At 36.3% G+C, this 19,535-nt stretch overlaps 1 protein-coding gene across 3 annotated transcripts in view; it reads right to left on the reverse strand.

Annotated features, from left to right (window-relative positions):
* Positions 1-2,567: 2,567 nt before the first annotated feature.
* LOC121730340 (uncharacterized MFS-type transporter C09D4.1) overlaps positions 2,568-19,535 on the reverse strand; it is a 62,076-nt gene continuing 45,108 nt past the window's right edge. For all 3 annotated transcript variants that reach the window (XM_042119346.1, XM_042119345.1, XM_042119347.1), the window contains 7 exons: positions 16,234-16,362; positions 13,945-14,040; positions 8,198-8,339; positions 7,593-7,792; positions 4,441-4,655; positions 3,985-4,090; positions 2,568-3,442 (listed from right to left, as the gene is read on the reverse strand). In XM_042119346.1, the coding sequence (XP_041975280.1) occupies positions 3,281-3,442; positions 3,985-4,090; positions 4,441-4,655; positions 7,593-7,792; positions 8,198-8,339; positions 13,945-14,040; positions 16,234-16,362 (1,050 nt within the window). In that variant the 3' untranslated portion in view covers positions 2,568-3,280. The remainder of the gene's footprint in view (positions 3,443-3,984; positions 4,091-4,440; positions 4,656-7,592; positions 7,793-8,197; positions 8,340-13,944; positions 14,041-16,233; positions 16,363-19,535) is intronic.

The following is a 19,535-nucleotide window of genomic DNA, read 5'->3' on the forward strand; positions in this document are numbered from 1 at the left end:
TTCCTCTCATTAAAAATTGTACTATTATAATTATTATTGTACTAAATTATTGTTTTTTGAGAAATTTCAATAAAACAACGCAATATTATATAATAACAACTTTATTGAAACGTTTACTGAGTCTTCAAAACCATTATCTAGATAAACATTTGAATTACATTGTTTTACAAGAAAACAGTGATTACGATCATAAAAATATGCAGTTCCTAACCAGTTTTTCATATTTTAATCATGCAACTTATGCAACTTATGTTTTTAATTTTTGTTTTTAACTTAAAATTTTAAAAGTAATATATAACCAAATATTTTATGTTTGTCGTATAGGTATTTATCACCACTAATTATTTAGATAAATAATTTATATTATCCACCTTAATTAAATATCAGTAATCAGGTAATACGATCACCATAAAATTATAAACATTGTGTTCACAGTTCACACCATAAAATATTAATGTTATGTGGTTACAAATTACATTTCATCATTGAAAATATTAGAGTTGCCCTAAAAATAATAGAGTACCTTAACAAAAATAACTAAAATCACTGGCTTGGCCAAGACAAAGTTGATACCATGCTAAACACAACCACACAAAATCAAGGAACTTATAAATGGCATCAACAAGTTAAAAAATTATAAAATACCATGATTATTACCTACGAGTAACAACACCCTATACTTTTACTATTACCATGATATTATTATCACAAAAATTATGAATAAATACACAAAAAAGTTCAAATTACACATTTAGGTACCTACACAAATTATTTCTTAAATTATTATTATTACAAACCTAATTAATTCGGAACTTTTTAAAAAATGTGTGAAAGTAAGTATTTAAAAGTTTAAAAAAATAACAAAAAAATTACATTACAAATTACATACAGGTAGAAACAATACATAAGAATACATTATCATAGATATAATCAGGGCAAGCGAAGCGAGACCTAGTATATCCCATAATGTTTACATTTTGTAATACACTTTAGGGAAAAACTATCACGCCTATTGATTTGTGCTTTAACTTAGTAATTTTTATATAAGTATATATTATGTAGATGTGTTATCACCAGTCACTCAAGGTGTGACGACGCAAGCCCTCACAAAGCTCGGCTTTAAGCTAGTAATCATAATATGATTATTTTTAACTGTAGTTATAATTTTAATATGGATAATCTCTATTTTTTTTTATCTCACTTGAGATGATAATTTGACTGTTACAAGGATATAGCAGGATTTCATCATAATAAAGTCAAACTTAGGAGGCATAAAATTATTGGACATGGTTATCGGATTCGAATGATTACGATTTACGATTAAAATATACCCAAATCAACTTCATACATAATATGAACATAATAAAATACTTAAATTAAAATATAATAATAATAATATTTCATTTTTTACAATTTTCTCATGTCATAAAAACAACATATTACCTACTATCTTATATTTTTAAACGAGCAATTTGGATTCTCGGAATCGGCTCCAACGATTTTCATGAAATTTAGTATATAGGGGGTTTCGGGGGCGATAAATCGATCTAGCTATGAATCATTTTTAGAAAATGTCATTATATTCGTGTTTTATGGAATACCGAGCGAAGCTCGGTCAAATAGCTAGTAATTACCTAATAAGGTACACCGTATAATCGAAGAAATTGTTTCTTATGCTGTTGACGGACCTACGTTATATTATTATGGTCAGATTAAGTCAATACTCAATTCAATTTTACTGTGCATTGTGTAATCTGTTGGCTTTGTTTGCCAAAACCGATCAAATTACGCAGATCCACCATGAACTGTCTATGCTAACTTCAGTACTGATAGTTTTACCATAGTTTATAAATCATGATAGTTTTACCATAACAAGTAACAGCTAATTATTTTTAGGCATACTGGCACTCCATATAAAATAATATGACATAATATTGAGTTATAAATTATTTTTATTTATTATGCATTATATCTACATAATATTATTATTATAACGAACTCGATTACATACATTGTCGTACTATGCGGTACTACTTAACATCGCAAAACTTGAGCTGTATAATATTAATTTACTCAAAAACTACAACGAGTCTATTAATTTAAAATCGCAAAAATAGTTTCTTAATTCATCTAAAGAGCCACATTATTATTGTCTCATTTTACTTAGGTCCTTAAGTCAAATTCTACCGAATATCATCCAATTTCTTTGCTTATTTCTAATACAAAAGAATATATTAATAATATTTTAATGTTTATAGTATTTTATTATGAATACATTTATTCTTTTGATTTTCTTGTCTGTTTTACAATATTATTCTGAAAAAATACGAGGAAAGTAATCATGATTTTACATGTTTTTAAAATTTTGAAGGTTTCAAAAATAGAAAGAATTGGGGAATCCAAAATTTAAAAAACGGTAACACCACTGAACTCTTGCTTGAAAATACTTGCCAGTTTTACGCAAGTTCGTTGATTGGTCAAATTAAATGAAAGATCAAAATTCAAATATTATTATCGTCTACATAATTTAATATAATAGGGATAATCTGACCAAATTTTTTGTTATTTTTATTTTTTGTTATTCTTAGGTAAAACAATTAAAATCGTTTTAATCTAGATTAAAGCTAAAATGCTAATTACAGCCACAAATTATTATCTAAAATATTGTAAAGAACTTGTTCTTAAACCAGCTTTAAAAATATTATTCCTATTGGGGCAATGATACCTATTATTTTGGTTAGCTTGTTAAAAATACCTAGTCATACCCATTGAATAAATATATTGTGTAATATGCTCCTTATTTTAATAAAAAATCCGAGACTTGATATGTCGTTAGTTTTGACATTCAATACAATTGTATAAAAATAAATAAACGAGACAAATTACATACAATGTCCTGATCAGACCTTCAGACAACATGCTTAGTGCCTAGGTACCCGTTTTATATGATTGTTTTTTATATAATATGCTTTCTCGTCCAGGTCCGAAATTTGAAACATCTTTTTTATCTATAAAAGCCTTTGGAATTATGCAGCTGTTTTCCGTCATCAGCCTGTCGAAGATTGGGACTGCCCTGACGATACAGAAGCCTCACCATTCACCAACATATAATATCACGCTGTGACCTACCAAAAAACAATCGAATTTCAGGATTGAAACAGATAAAATAATATCTAGTTCCCCTTTATGTGGCAACACCGACTGAACAGCGCTACCAACTTTCACGCAACTAACCGCTGAAAAAAAGTTAAGTGTTTTTTTTTAACTTTTAGGCTTGGGTCTAGTTCCCCTTCATAGCGGCCTGCCGGCGGAGGTCGGAGCGAATGGCGGCGGTGACGGCGGTGCCGACGGCCAGCAGCGCGCACATAGTCAGGTTGGCCCAACGGTCGCCGATCGCGGTGAGCATCCACTCGTAGATCAGCGTGAGGACTATGCCGAACACCTGGGAACGGAGACAAGTTTTTTTTTTATTTAAAAGAAAGGAGAAAGAAATTTAATGTGGTAAAACATTAGATGTAACTGTAATGTTAATGTGAAGGCAGCCTTAAATCATTTAAGGCTGCCTTCATATTAAGTCGCACGGCTGCAGCACTACTCGCGATTTAATGTGAAGGCAGCCTAAATAACTGTCGCATATTCTTATCATAAAGTTAATATACTTACATAAACTAACTTTATGATTCTTATACTGTTTTATATCTGTATAAGCATCATATTCCAATAGGTTATTGGACGTCATCTAAAATATTTTATTTTAGGTAACACCGTTCTCCCGCGACGTAACAATTTAACCCATCAATCCCCTAGCGGCACCCGGCTGCCGCATAACAATAATTGAAAATCTATTGTGTCTGCGATTCCCACGATCGAGGTAATAACGTAGAGTCGTAGAATAGGTATGTATGACGTAAAAATCAAACGTTTTTGAGAAGAAGGTACCATATTTTTGTCCCAATCATAAATGTGGGTATTTCCCATAAATACCTGGACACAAGCGTTGAGGATTCCAGATGTAGTTCCCTCAGGTTCCGGATATGTAACTTCAGACGCGAACTCGAAGCCCACGGGCAGGTAGCCAGTCATGAAGAACCTGAAAATACCAATCGTTAAGTACAGCAAAATCAACTAAAATCAGTCTAATAGTAAGTACAAGGAGCTAGAGAGTTGTCAGAGAAGTTAAATCGTAATATGCAGCAGAGCTACGTATTTGGTCTGGTTAGATCAAGTCAATGGGTCTGTCCTGAAAGCTTTTTTGTAAATCTACTAACTGTAATTGCTACAGCTGCAGATTTCCATATTTTACTGAAGCTGCAGTGCCGTAGCTTCTGTGGCTTGCTAGCAGAAAAGCTTATCCTCCATCGACCATCTTCAGTCGTTGTCTGTCGTCTACGTAAACCCAACCCAATAACGTAGCTCCACCATCAATTTGTCTACACTCACCCAAGCAGAGCGCTGCTGAGATACACCACGCTGATGTACCCACAGTTGAGGGTGAAGGTGAATATAACCATTCCCACCACGCTCGCGGCATACACCGCCAACGTGGTCTCCTTGAAGCGGTGAGTCCGGTCCAGGATAAGGCCGCAGACGACGGAACCCACCATACCAGAGACGACTATGACCAGGCCGATGCGACCCGCGTCCGCGTTTGCGTTCTGGAATGGAGTATTTACATCATAAATAGGTAATCTGTCTGTTAAATTGTCTGTAGATTAAGGTAAGCAGGACATATTATAATTGGGAATTGGCAATTGTGTCTATTTATGTAAAAGTCACCAGTATTGTGATATATTATTTTTATATATTTGTATACCTTAACGCCTCCGTGGTCCAGTGCTTAAGAGCGTGGCTCCTGACTCGGAGGTCGTGGGTTCGATTCCCGCGATGTAAACATGTTATTTCCAAGTTTGGTTAGGACAATGCAGGCTGATCACCTGATTGTCTGACACGTAAGATGATCCATGAGTCGGATGGGCACGTAAAAAGTCGGTCCTGCGCCTGATGTCTCGCCAATTGTGTCGGTTTTCCGTTCCACTGGGTTATGAGAGTAATTAAGGAATAGAGAGTGCTCTTGTGTACTGCGCATATACTTGGTCACTATAAAATTACTCCTGCGTAACTGGCCTGGTTTCAATGAAACCGGCCACCGTCAGCGAAACCGGTGTGGTGGGCATTATTATTATAACTAGAGATCGCCCAATGGTCGAAATTCGACCTTAGTTTCAACGATATTAGGACTAAGCTACCTATATTTTGTAAAAAAAATATTAACTTTATCATAATTTTTTTTTGCAACTCTTGTCTCTGGGACTCAGCTGATCTCAGACTGGCCGTGTAAGCATTGTCTAATAGTATCTAAGATTCAATAAAAAAAAAACTATAATCCATTTTCAATTTGTCAACTCGTTGTCAACAGACTTCAACCATAAATAAAAGAGTATAATTCGTATTTCGTATGTATAGGTTTGTCACTCAAAAATCTGTCATCTTCTTGAGTGTGCGTGTTGTAGTGTGTGTAACGTTTTATTTGTTAAAAAAATGTATGATAAAAGCATAATTTCAAAATAATATTAGTTCGATGTATTTCTTCACCATATAAACTATAACTGTGCAAAATTTCATTCACCTACGTTTCCCCATTTTTCATCAAAAGGGATACAAAGTTTTTGGCTCACGTATTAATATATAGATATACCTTGACGAAGGTAGAAATGTAGAGACACCATTATTATTAAGTTTTAACACCCTTTTACATGTACCTGCATTTCACAAATAAATCATAATCTATTCCAGCCTTTCTCAAAGTGGGTGATAACTGATATCGCCCCCTTGTGGGTGCGTTGTGTAGAGGCTTGGCGGGGTGAATCTTTAATTTCATTTCATCTGCATGCATTTTAAATGAAATGCATCTATTCCTCCATATTAATTTTAATTTTTAGCTAGCAAATTTTAGAGGCGACTTCTTAGAATAGGTATAATATTTTATTATTAAGTACTTACAAAAATCCTGGAATTCCGGAATCTCGGAATTCACAAATTTAGATTGGAGAAAATTCGAGAATGCAAATTATGTCGGTGGTAATGGTAAAAATATAGTTTGAAAACGACTAATTTAGCAATACAAGAAAGTAGGTGAAACAATGGGGGCGCTAAAAAATTATTTGTCCTCAATGGTCAAAATAAGTTTGGGAATCCCTGGTCTATTCTATTATTTTAATTTGGCGTTGTTTGTATATCATAGGTAAATCTAGAATCGAAATAATCTAGCACCTGGATTCTAGCTCGTTCTCGTGGATTAACCAAGGGTGGTCAAAGAATTTTCGTATTCAGCGAGATATTAATTGTTGACCAAAAAGGCGACTTCTTATTCCATATTATTATGAAGATGATAACTATAAAACGCATAGAACTTTGTTAGTCCACGAAAACTAGATACTTCGATCGAGTCGTTTGTTTAAACCTAAATAGAGTTGGTTTAGGCGGTAGCTATTGTAGGAATAGCTATTCCTGTTATAGCTAAAGTAAGTAAGGTATCGGCAATAATAATAATTAAAGATTACTTCAACTATCTGCTATCAGTATCGATGAATATTCATTATTTATTATTTTGAACAACAAATAAGGAAGTTGATTGGTATTGTTTGAAAGTTGGGTATTGAGCACCCTTTATGGTAATCGAGGCAACCCAAACTTTGGAAAAGATTTCTCATTAAGTTAGAAGGATCATCATTTGCATTTCATACCAACAGTTAACATTGGTAAAGTTACGCACTCAAATCGCATGGTATGTACTACCTATCTAATCACTTTTTGAAGAGTCCGTTTCAACTTAGAACAATAACCAAGATTTATTCTACCTTAAAATCCTGACAATTTAAGGTAAATTACCATTTTCCTTGAACTTTTATCGTTTTTCTTGGGAGCTTTGTATCTTTCCGGAGTTCATTAATTATTATTATTAGCCGCTCTACTGATCCGAAAATTACACTCAAACTTCCGAAGAGTCCTCACTAATCAATTAATTTCCTGCTGAATCATTACAAGAAATTTAATGAAAATATGTTTTTAAATATTATGTATTTCCAAGATGAGCGATGTAGAAAAAGATGGCGTGATGAGCTGGAGGCATACCAGCCAGGCTGGCCAGCGGTGGCGCAGGAGAGAGACTGATGGAAGTCTTTGGGGGACGCCTTTGCCCAGCAGTGGGACAGTTTAGGCTTAAAATAATAATAATAATAATTTATTTCCAAATTAGTAACGAACACTTTTGAAATGTTCTAGTTGGTAGCTGCTCTCTACCACGTTCCCACTCTGTTTGGGAACACGACTAGAATACCGGTGTAATGCAGCCCCTAAACCTACAATAATACTGAACAATATTTTATTGTCTAATTTATTTGACAAAATTAGATTCAAAGGAAAAAACCTACAATAATACTGAACAATATTTTATTGTCTAATTTATTTGACAAAATTAGATTCAAAGGAAAAAAATATTTACACTAGACGTTCAATAATATTGGACAAGACGTATTATTGCACAATAAAGTTGAGCCTGCTAAGAACGCACATGGACAACATCTTTTACTCACCGGGTAATAAGTCAGCACGAGGTTATTCAACAGAGTGGATATGGCGTAGAAGACGCCCACGTTGAACCCGTAGGAGATGAGCAGCAGGATGTAGTTGCGGTTGGTGAGCAGCTTCTTGATGGAGCTGAAGAAGTTGGAGTCGATGGTCGCACCGTGGTCGGCCGCCGCCGACGGTGGGGTCGGTGGCGCGGCTTTGAAAACTGAAAGAGATAGAAGATTAAATTATTGATAATGATGTGGAAGACTAAAATGAAGAATGAATAGATAAGTTTTTAATTTGGCATCAAAGTTTTTCAATGTTTATTAAACACATGATGCCCGAACCGTACATTTTTTCCGGGATAAAAAGTATATTATGTCTTTCCCGGGACTCAAAGTATGTCCATACTAAATTTCAGCAAAATCGGTTCTGCGGTTTGGGCGTGCAGAAGTAACAGAGAGACAGACAGACTAACAGACAGATGGATAGGACTTCACGTAATTTAGCCGTTCATATAGGAACTTCTGTTATTCCGTTGTTAATATAGTAGAGTTAAGTCGTAAGGGCACTAGTTATTACGAGTAGAAGCCAATCAGCCAATCACAATATATGTCACTTCACTTACAAAGCAGTATGAAGACGAAGAGCACGCTGGTAACTCCAGCAACCAGGTAGAACATGAACTGGAGATCCTTGGCGATGTCCTCGATAGAGCCCTGAGCTCGCACCAGCATGGGCGGCAGCAGGAAACCGAGAGCTACACCAAGCTGGAACGGAATAACAAGCTTTATGTGACACGGAACCAAATATTTGGGGGCACGGTAGCGCCACCGCCAAGACGAGCCAAGCGAAGCGTTTCGTTACTTCAGATCAGAAACTAAATATTCGCATTGTCTCCACGACGGCAGCGAAACAGCGAAGCCATACATTTACTGACATGTAGAATTTGTTGAAGTTAGGGTCGGTAGAGTTAGGCCGTGTAGATTCAGAAGCTTGGCTCTACATTTCATATCTTTTTCACAGGGCAAACCTCATTTAAGTGGTCGTCTTGGCAACATTTTACATGAAATGTTTTTGGTGAGATAACACTTTTTTTTTACCGTGAGTTTTGTAGAGACCAGCATATTATAATATACGATACGGGCGCAGAGTTCCTTTAACTTTGCTCCTAACGGCTTCCGTACGTCTTATATTTTGAGAACTATCATCCACTTCTCTATCATATAATTAGTGTAATCAAGCCCGAGTTCAGATGCTGTTGCTGTAAATATTTTCTGTTGAAAAGATTTACACATCAGCTGTCCGTTACTGTTGAACTGCCGTTTAAGTTTACATATTATTATATTATTCTTAGTTCCAGACGGTCACGCGTCATAATAGATAGTGATTTCAGTAATTTTTCATGCAATATTATACCGAGAAGCCACTAAACAGCTCGTAAAAAACCAGAATGTAACAAAACATTGTTAAATTGTGTTCACAAAGTTTACCATGTTTCATTGCCAATTGTTCACTACATTTATCATAAGAAAGGTTTTGTCAACATATTTTTACTAAGCTGCAGCACATGACAAAAAATGTCGTAGCTTTACGTAATATCCTTATTTATATCTATCTCAGTACTATTTTTAAATTGTAATAATATATTTATAATTATTGTATCTAAAACTTGTTACTTTTTTTATGAAATAAGGGGAAAAACGAACAAACGGGTCACCTGATGGAAATCAACTTCCTTCGCCCATGGACACTCGCAGCATTAGAAGAGCTGCAGGTGCGTTGCGAGCCTTTTAAGAGGGAATAGGGTAATAGGGGAGGGTAGGGATGGGAAGGGAAGGGAAAAAGAGAGGATAGGGAAGGGAATTGGGCCTCCGGTAGACTCACTCACTTGGCGAAACACAGCGCAAGCGCTGTTTCACGCTGGTTTTCTGTGAGAATGTGATATTTCTCCGGTCGAGCCGGCCCATTCGTGCCGAAGCATGTCTCTCCCACGTTAAAAGTGTTACTCCTTCCAAAGAATTCTATTTAAACTGATAAATAGAAGTCTTTGACCCCTTCACGTTAAAACTGCTGGACGGATTTTGATAAAATTTGGTATCAAGCCGCACAGTAAACTCAGCCTATATATTGCTCATTGAGATAGTTCCTATGGTGTAGTCGACAATTTAAATAATGCATTAAGCTCTAAGTAGAGCTAATGTATAATGTAAATGTAGTGTATGCTACTTATGGCTCTTTCGAAGACGTCAAAATATTATGTTTGTACTAATAATCATTTTTGGACGGTATTGGTTATAACTGGAAATCTTACAACAAACATTAAGCCCGGCCGCAATTTGTCCGAAATTTCTGATCAGAAACAGTTGAACGTCCGCGCTGTCTCTTACATTTTGTACTGAGCCGAGTGAGCTCGAACTCGCCGGAAGGATATTTCGGATAGTGTGCGGGGTGGCGGTCCGGCGAAATTCAACTGTTTCTGATCAGAATTCGGACAATGTGCGGCCGGGCTAAAAACTTAGATTTTTTAATATTATTAATATTATCTAAGGTTCATGACATACCATGGAACGTATTCATCACAGACCAGAACAACACGCAGAATGATGCAGTGCCACATTTTGAAAAAACTGATTTACATTGGCAGAGACTTTCATGGAATTCATGGCAAAAACAGCACTATGGCACTGCCGTGGTGGACTATGCAACAAAACGTGTGTCTTTATAGCTGACGGTCGAGACTCCGTTGCGAAGAAATTCATTTATCGTACATTTTTTCGAAATAAAAAGACGTATCCAACGAAGGGCCGCTCGAATTGTTGACTGCCAGCTTGGACCCCTTGGAATCACGCCGAGATGTAACTTCACTCTGCATCCTCTATCGGTTGTATCACGGGGAGTACTCTGAGGAATTGTTCGGAATCATACCACATGCAACTTTTCGCCATCGTCCCACGCAAAAAATATACCATCCTCATCACCTTGATGACTAGCAGTCTTCCACCATGCGTTTTTCGCGTAACTTTCTGCCGCGCACTGTAAAACTCTGGAACGAACTATCACCAGGCCATTTAGCCGAAACTTTTTCGTTTTCGCTTCGTTATAGAATCGCCGATCAAAATGTATGGAATTGACATTAGACGAGTCGAACGTCAACGTCATATTAACGAACGCTTATGTCAGTTTCATACATTTTCATCGGCGATTCTGTAACGAAGCGTAAACGAAAAAATTTTGGCTCACCCCCCTGCAGTATTTCCGGATCTATACGACCTGCAAACCTTTAAGAAGAGAGCGTATATTCCATCTTAAAAATCCGGCAACGCACCTGTAACTCTTCTGATGTTGCGAGGGTCCATGGGCGACAGTAGTTGCTTTCCATCAGGTGACCCGTTTGCTCGTTTGCCCCCTTATTTCATTTAAAAAAAAACGTATTCTATCACCTTTCCCGGAATTCAAATTATCTCCGGACCAAATTTTAGAAAATTCGGTTCAACTGTTTAAGCGTGAAGATGTAAGAATTTTAGACGTAAGCGTAACGACAGCGTAAGAAATACCACGGGCTCACAGAAAACCGGCGTGGAACAGCACTTGCGCTGTGTTTCGCCGAGTGAGTGAGTTTACCGGAGGCCCAATCCCCTACCCTTTTCCCTTCCCTACCCTCCCCTATTACCCTATTCCCTCTTAAAAGGCCGGCAACGCACCTGCAGCTCTTCTGATGCTGCGAGTGCCCATGGGCAACTGAAGTTGCTTTCCATCAGGTGACCAGTTTGCTCGTTTCCCCCCTTATTTCATAAAAAAAATGTAACAGACAGACAGACAAAATCTCAGACACACTTTTGCATTTCTAGTATTAAAATATGGATAGGGTCGTAAATCTTAAAAAAACACAGCGTTTAATATCATCTATCGTCGCTATAACGATTAATGCTGACCCATATGACACATCTGAGACCATGACGGTACCCCACGTATAGGAAACGGAATCACAGCCACACTAATATAAACTCACACCAGACCCCTCGCACAATTGATAAAACACTTCCCATACTTAGGATAACGACCCAACGACCCATTACGATCTATCCAAAGTAGGTCTAATAGACCTAGGACGGTGTGGGCCTTAGAAGTTTCTGACCTATCCTGAGTCCTGACAATGTTCTAAGGACGATGTCTTTGTAGAGACAAAGGTTTAAGGTACGCGCATATTACAAGAGTCGTCGCGGGGCAGGACGAATTTTCCATCCGTGTTTTTCTTGTGTTTTCCTTAACTAATGGTTTTTATTTCTTGGGAAGTTTTTCTTTTTAAGGCTTAATACTTTAAGTTTGTATTTATACTTATCTGTATATTTTGGATTGTATTTTTAACCGACTTCCAAAATACGAGGAGGTTATATGTTCGGCCGTGGATATTTTTTTTTAGTGTTTAGATTGTTATCTGTATCTTTGTTTAGCTCAATTTTATTTCTAATTCAATAAAATAATATTTATTATTTATATTTTTTCCGAGAAATTGGTGTACAATGTTTCTCGGAAATCTCGCGACCCGCTAAGCCTATTGTTATAATGCGTGCGTATCTTTAAAGGATAGCAACAGGTAACTATGCTGTTTTGTTCAATATATTTTTGTATAATTTTCTGTTCCAAGATTCCAATTCTTAGAGCCTTTTATAAGTGTGCTATTCAGTAGAGACTAACAATATATTTTCATACCACTTGCGCTGTCCTTAGGTAGAGAACTTGTCACTGCTCCTTCTTTTGAACTTCCAAATTGAAGTACATAAATAAATTACTACATTTTGTACATTTCTGAAAGGTTGCTTGGAGTGTTGCAGATTTTCACAATATCAAGGGCTAAAATTGGTGACGAGCTCTGGAGCCAAACATAGCATAGCATAGAAGACACCGACGAATTAAAGTGGCTGGATCTGCCTCTGCTGCTGAGTCTGCCCAAAATCGGGACATGGTGCTCATTCGGTCCCAAGCTCAGCAGTGGCTGATGATGATAATGAAGGTCACAAAAGTATGCCAAAGGGCCACGTAGACGTTATTTACAAGTATATATCAAGATTGTACCATCATCCTCTATAAGATATAATTTATTATGAACCATAATCAAGTAATTGTGTTTGAGGAAATTGTCCGTAGAAAATGTAAGGACGCTCTTGTTGTGAGTACGGTCGGACAAACAAGATAGATGAAAAATTTCCTTGAAGAGGATTGGAGAGAACAAGATATTTATTACTTTTTAATGTGAGTAAACTAATGGATAGGTATTTCATTCTGACTTCTTATATTATATTAGTTAAAAAAAACATCTACAACGGTGATATGTTGAGTATCAAAAGTAAGAAAAGCTCTTCACCTTTATTAGTTTTCTTTGGAGTTTAAAGGAATGAGTCCTTGAGATTAAGTTATTATAGGGACATAATTACTTTCCTGTCAGATGTAGAATAAGTCTGAATAGATCAATCTATGTGGCTTTTACCTATATTATGTATCTAGTCAGAGTTACCTCAAAGAACCTTTCTAAGGCCTAACTTTACTATCATCAATATTCACGACGATGCTCCTTTAACCAATACACTTGGATGACGCCACACAATTTTGTCGACCATACTTGAACCCTTATCAGTGCAAGACAGTTGCTGGGTACAATATCAGCTTTGCGGACATTTTTCACAGCGCAATATAATGCCAACGAAGTGGAAAGCCTCGCTCTGGGAAATTCATGATCTAAAATAAATTGTGTTAACATTTTGTAAAAATGTCGATTACGCTGTTCTCGCATCCTCAATTTACAGCATTAAAATTATTCTATTCGGTCTCTGTTTAAGAAGATTGAATCATCAACGCTCCAATCAATGACGCTTTCAATGAATTGGAGTAAGCCATTCAAATATTGTATTGATTTCGAGATATAGCGTCAGTTAGCGCCTACTATAAATTATTCAGCATAATATTATTACTAAACTCAACCATAATTAATACCACATATTAGAATTTAAGTACATAATAAGATTGATTTTCTGTTACCTAATTTACATTAACAAGCTACCTGTGGAGGCTTGTAATTGGCTTTTCGTTTTCTATAATTTAGAATAAATTTAATATAGTTAGCTGTAAGCCCCCCAAACATGATAAAATAAAATAAAATCAGTGACCTTAACAGATAGAGTATTAGACAGGGTAAAATCGTGCTGCAATTTGAAGCAGCAGATTGTGACCAGGAGGGAGTTTAGTCCGTAGGTTACTGGGTAACACCACAGTAAAGTCGGACATATACTTATGGGCCGGCTCATAAGGAATCCATGAGGATTCCTCCGCCCTCCCCGTGGAAAAAAGACAGATAGATTATAATTTAATGATACACACCTGGTTACCGAACACGCCTATGCTGCAGGCGGACGACACCTGATCGGCGCCGAACCACACCGCCGCCAGCCGCGGAGGTACGTTGAGCACGAACACCTGGTAAAAATGGAATGATATAATTATTCAGTTTCACATCAACTAAAACCGAACGCTGCTCTGTTTACATGAGATGCTTCGCCTTCCTAAAAGAGTAGTTGTAAACTAATATCCAGGACTACATTTAGTGGTTTGGGCTGTGCGTTGATAGATCACCATGTTAGTCAGTCACCTTTGAGTTTTATATATATTAGACCGGTTCAAAAAAATCGACTATTTTTTTTTTTTCAAAACCCGCAGTGAAATATCTTCCTAGTAATGAAAAAACAAGCCTGTGAAAACGGGAGCTCTAAATATCAATTTTGAAAGGTTGCTCATCATGAATTTCTATTTTACGTTTAAATAACATGGTAAAAAAAAAATTTTAAATTTGGAATTTTACAACTCATTTTTGAATTTACATGTCGGGATGAGCGATACATATTTTTGAAGGAAATTGAACGCTCTAAATAAATTGTCTCTTATGTTTTTTCTGTAAGTTCACTCCTTCAAAAGTTATTCGAGTTTAAAATCCAACATGTAATCAATTCAACGTTTTTTTTTAATTTTTCTTAAATATTTCATAATTATTATTGAAAAAAAAAATTTGGCTTAAAATATTGAATCATCAAGTTTAACGTCGTTGATAAAGTAGATCTTTATGATTCTGCTATTAAAAATAGTTGACTTTTTAATTTAAAAAATCCGAAATTAATTCTTTATTTGAAGTTTACAAAAAATTTGGATTGTATGTACATAAATTTTAGAATAATGACCAACTGTGGTTTATAGGAAATGTAGTGCACTTCTTTACCGGTGAAATAGAGATGTGCTGTAATATCAACTTACTTTTTCGGTACTGTTGCTCAATTGTTGTTCTGGTTCCTAGCTGTTTGTTATAATTACGATTTTGATGTATAATAATTTAAAAATATTTCACTTTTTAATAATTGTATCATTTTATTACAAATAATGGAACAAAATGTATACTTGATTGGTGAAATGAATGAAAATTTTATTGGACGTAAACTGCCCACAAATGGAGAGGTTATGTGGTATGTATGTAGGTATTTAGAACATGATACTCTAAAATTTGATGCTTTCATTTCAATAAATAAAAAAAGATTATTCCTAAAGTGTCATCATTTTATTAAAATGTCATTGTTGGATTATTGGTATTCAATTGTTGTTAGTAGCATTTCATTGTTCATAGTTCTGATAGTTAGAATCAAAATCGTAAATTTTATCAACTGAAAATAATCGTGTTAAACGTAAAGCTATCAACTATACAATTAATAAGTGTACAATAATTTTTTTTTGAAGATAAATATTATTATTATATCACAATTAAGGAAAAAAACGTTGAATTGATTACATGTTGGATTTTAAACTCGAATAACTTTTGAAGGAGTGAACTTACAGAAAAAATATAAGAGACAATTTATTTAGAGCGTTCAATTTCCTTCAAAAATATGTATCGCTCATCCCGACATGTTAATTCAAAAATGAGTTGTAAAATTCCAAATTTAAAAAAAAAATCCCATGTTATTTAAACGTAAAATAGAAATTCACGATGAGCGACCTTTCAAAATTGATATTAAGAGCTCCCGTTTTCACAGGCTTGTTTTTTCATTACTAGGAAGATATTTCACTGCGGGTTTTGAAAAAAAAAATAGTCGATTTTTTTGAACCGGTCTAATATATATAGATATCCAGGACTACATTTAGTGACATATTCAGGTAGTCACTAAAACTGAAAGTAGTAATGGAACCAGAAATATAAAATCTGCTTTGAAAGTTTAAATTAGGGATATAACACCCTAATTTAAACTTTCAAAGCAGATTTTTTTCTGGTTTCAACAAGTCCTACTTTCAGTTTTAGTGTCTACCTGAATATGTCACTAAATATAGTCATGAATATCTATATATATATAAAACTCAAAGGTGACTGACTAACATGGTGATCTATCAACGCACAGCCCAAACCACTGGACGGATCGGGCTGAAATTTGGCATGCAGGTAGATGATATGACTTAGGCATCCGCTAAGAAAGGATTTTGATCAATTCCACCTCCAAGGGGTTAAAATAGGGGATGAAAGTTTGTATATAATAATACTTCTTATCGCGAGCAAAGCCGCGGGTAAAAGCCCGTTATTTTACAACTACTCTTTTAGGAAGGCGAAGCATCTCATTGCTAAAGAGTTCTACCCACCTGTGAGATGGCCACCACGGTCTGTCCGGTGAAGCCCAGCCAGAACCTGTCTTGGGGTACGGAGAACACCTTCAGCCAGGCGCCCAGACATGTCCCGAACGAACCGATTATCGTCGTCACTCGGAGACCCTGGGAAAGAAGTTAAAGGTTAGAAGGAGGATCTACATTCTACGGTATACCTTCTGTAATAAGGCGGGGAAATGCATTAATCATCCACCGCCGCCCTCGGGGGAGGCAGCAGGATACATATTATACAGAATATCTTGTACAAAAAAAACCAGATCAAAATCGGTCCACCCGTTTGGATGCTACGATGCCACAGACAGACACACACGCAGACAGACAAACACGTCAAACTTATAAAACCCCTCTTTTTGGTCGGGGGTTAAAAAGTATACCTTGCTGGTTTAAGCTTGTGTTCCTCTAATAATTTAATAATTATAGTAGACTGCACAATATGCAGAATGCGCTTTTGCAAAGATTGTTATCAGTAGTTTAATATTAAATTCTATTTTAAATCACTTGCTTAATTTTTAATAATCCTGCAGATGAAATATGTACGATGATATTTTTTAATTTAGCTAAGCGAGAAATAGAACCATCCGATAACGTCCGCGTCACGACTGGCGAATAAGCAATAAATTGTGAGCTCTGGACGGCGCTTCGACTTGAAAAATGTAGAGATTCTTGTGTAACTTCTATTAGTTTAGTTCCTTTTTCGAATTTGTAAAATATTTTCATACGCACAGAGTACATGAAAGTTATCCTGACCTCCGAATAAGAGTACAGTTTTAGCCAGTATTGAAAGGGATATATTGTTAAAATATTTTTTTTCGTTGAAAAATCGATACCAAACTCTTACAGAGGCCATTTCAACATTGACCAATAAACTAGTCCACATGGACTAGTTCCATACAGAGTTAGTTCATCTCAAGAACATTCTTGAGATGTACTATTTCTTGGTTGGAGCATCGGATACTCACATATTATCTATCCAACACAACGAAACTAGGCAACACGAGAAGTACGAATATCAGCATGCATATCATGGCGGTCCAACTGACGCAATTTATCGAAGGAAATTGTGCGGTCCCTAAAGTTAATGAAGTATACAGGAGCGAGAATACCTAAAACTGATCTAAATACCCTGTATCTTGTCCACACACAAGAGGAGAAAGCAGCCCTCACTAATACAGGCTATGGATCGGGAACGGACTCTCGCGTCCTCACAATCCATGAAGCTCAGGGATTAACGAGTCCCTCGGTGATCATCATACAGACCAAGTCCCGAAAGCTGGCAATCCATGACAGCGTTCCTCATGCAGTTGTAGCCATATCCCGGCACACTAACACCTGTGTCTATTACACTGACACTGATGGAGACGCTGTGGCAAGCTTCATAAAAAGAGCCACGGAGGTTTCAACCGAACACATAAAAGATTATAACATAAAAATGGCTATAAAAGACAGGAACGATAAAGTCCAAGCCACATGGCGGGTAGATTCGACACAGAACGATATTATCTCTTTAACACCCTAGAAACCCCACCAGCTTGAGTGACCCCTCTCCACCAAGCCAATGTCACAACATCTAAAGGCAAAGGGTGGAGCAGCATAAAATCTAAGGAAATCGGAAAATTTAAAAAAAAAGTGTCCATGGCGTGATGGACCACAATTAATTAAAATTCATAATATTATTTCAATTATCCTTGGTGCGAAAAATCTGAATAATACAATAACAAAACAAGGATATGGAGGAACAGTCCATAGACGGCCCCAATCTATATATATATAAAAATCAATTGCTGTTCGTTAGTCTCGCTAAAACTCGAGAACGGCTGAACGGATTTATCTTATCTTGGTCTTGAATTATTCGTGGAGGTCTAGGGAAGGTTTAAAAGGTGAGAAAAATTTTGGATGTGTGGCGGTACCCACAAATCGCCTAATATTCCTGCATCGCGCTATCGAAGTTTTCTGAGCGCGTCGGTATATATACGACAGCTGAAATGTATCACGTGGGCTTCGGCCTGACCGAGCATAACACCTCGCTCGGTCGGAAGATCTTCCTTTAGCGTCGCCACGCATTATCCCACAGATGTATAGATGCATGGATGTATATGTAGATGTATGGATGTTTGTTACTCTTTCACGCAAAAACTACTGAACGGATTTTAATGAAACTTTACAATAATATAGCTTAAACATCATAATAACACATAGGCTACAATTTTAACCGACTTTCAAAATGGGGGAGGTGTTATGTTCGTTTTCTTATGTTCAACGATTACTCCGTCGTTTGTTAACCGATTTTCAAAATTTTTCTTTTGGGTATCATCATAAATATAGGGTATCATCCCAATTCGGTATTATATTCACAAAAGTGGTGATCTGATGAAGGATCCATAAGTAAACGAGGGAACTCCTCAAAAATTATAGGGAAATATGTGGTGACTTCGGTTTCGTGAGAAGTATTCTAAGCATATGCTACCAACAAGTAAGATTTTGAACCGAGGTATACCTGGTATACCGTGGTTCGGAAGGTGCTGAGAGAACTCCTGATTCTTTATAGATACAAGTTTGGGAGTTTCGGCGTTGTTTTAAGAACGGAAAGCATATGCTTCTATGCAAATTACATTCATCATCAACATCGTCATCATCATCACTACCATATTATACCATGTTATTGGTAAGTACTTTTCATAGTCTAGATGTCCCGCGCGGCTTCGCCCGCGTAAATTAGGAATTTTACGGAAACCGTACATTTTCCCATAAAAATAGCTCTTATGTCCCTACTCCCTTCACTTGGTCTACTCTATATCTGTGCCAAATATTGCCATAAAAATTGCTCCAGTAGTTCGTAATTTCTAATATTTCCCCCGTTTTTCCCACATTTTCCTGAGTTTCTTCGGTCGTATTAGTCTTAGCCTATAGTCTTAGTTCTTACTCGATAAATGAGCTATCTAACACTGAAATAAGTTTTTAAATCGGATCTGTAGTTCCTCCGATTCCGTTCAAGCAAACATACTCTTCAGGTTTATAATATTAGGTAGGTATAGATTTTTTTAAATTATCGCTTGACAAACTCGAGTCTCGATCTAAAAGACTATGAAAAGTACTTACCAATAACATGGTATAATATGGTAGTGATGATGATGACGATGTTGATGATGAATGTAATTTGCATAGAAGCATATGCTTTCCGTTCTTAAAACAACGCCGAAACTCCCAAACTTGTATCTATAAAGAATCAGGAGTTCTCTCAGCACCTTCCGAACCACGGTATACCAGGTATACCTCGGTTC

Source organism: Aricia agestis, chromosome 9 (genome assembly GCF_905147365.1).
Source record: "Aricia agestis chromosome 9, ilAriAges1.1, whole genome shotgun sequence".
NCBI lineage: Eukaryota > Metazoa > Arthropoda > Insecta > Lepidoptera > Lycaenidae > Aricia > Aricia agestis.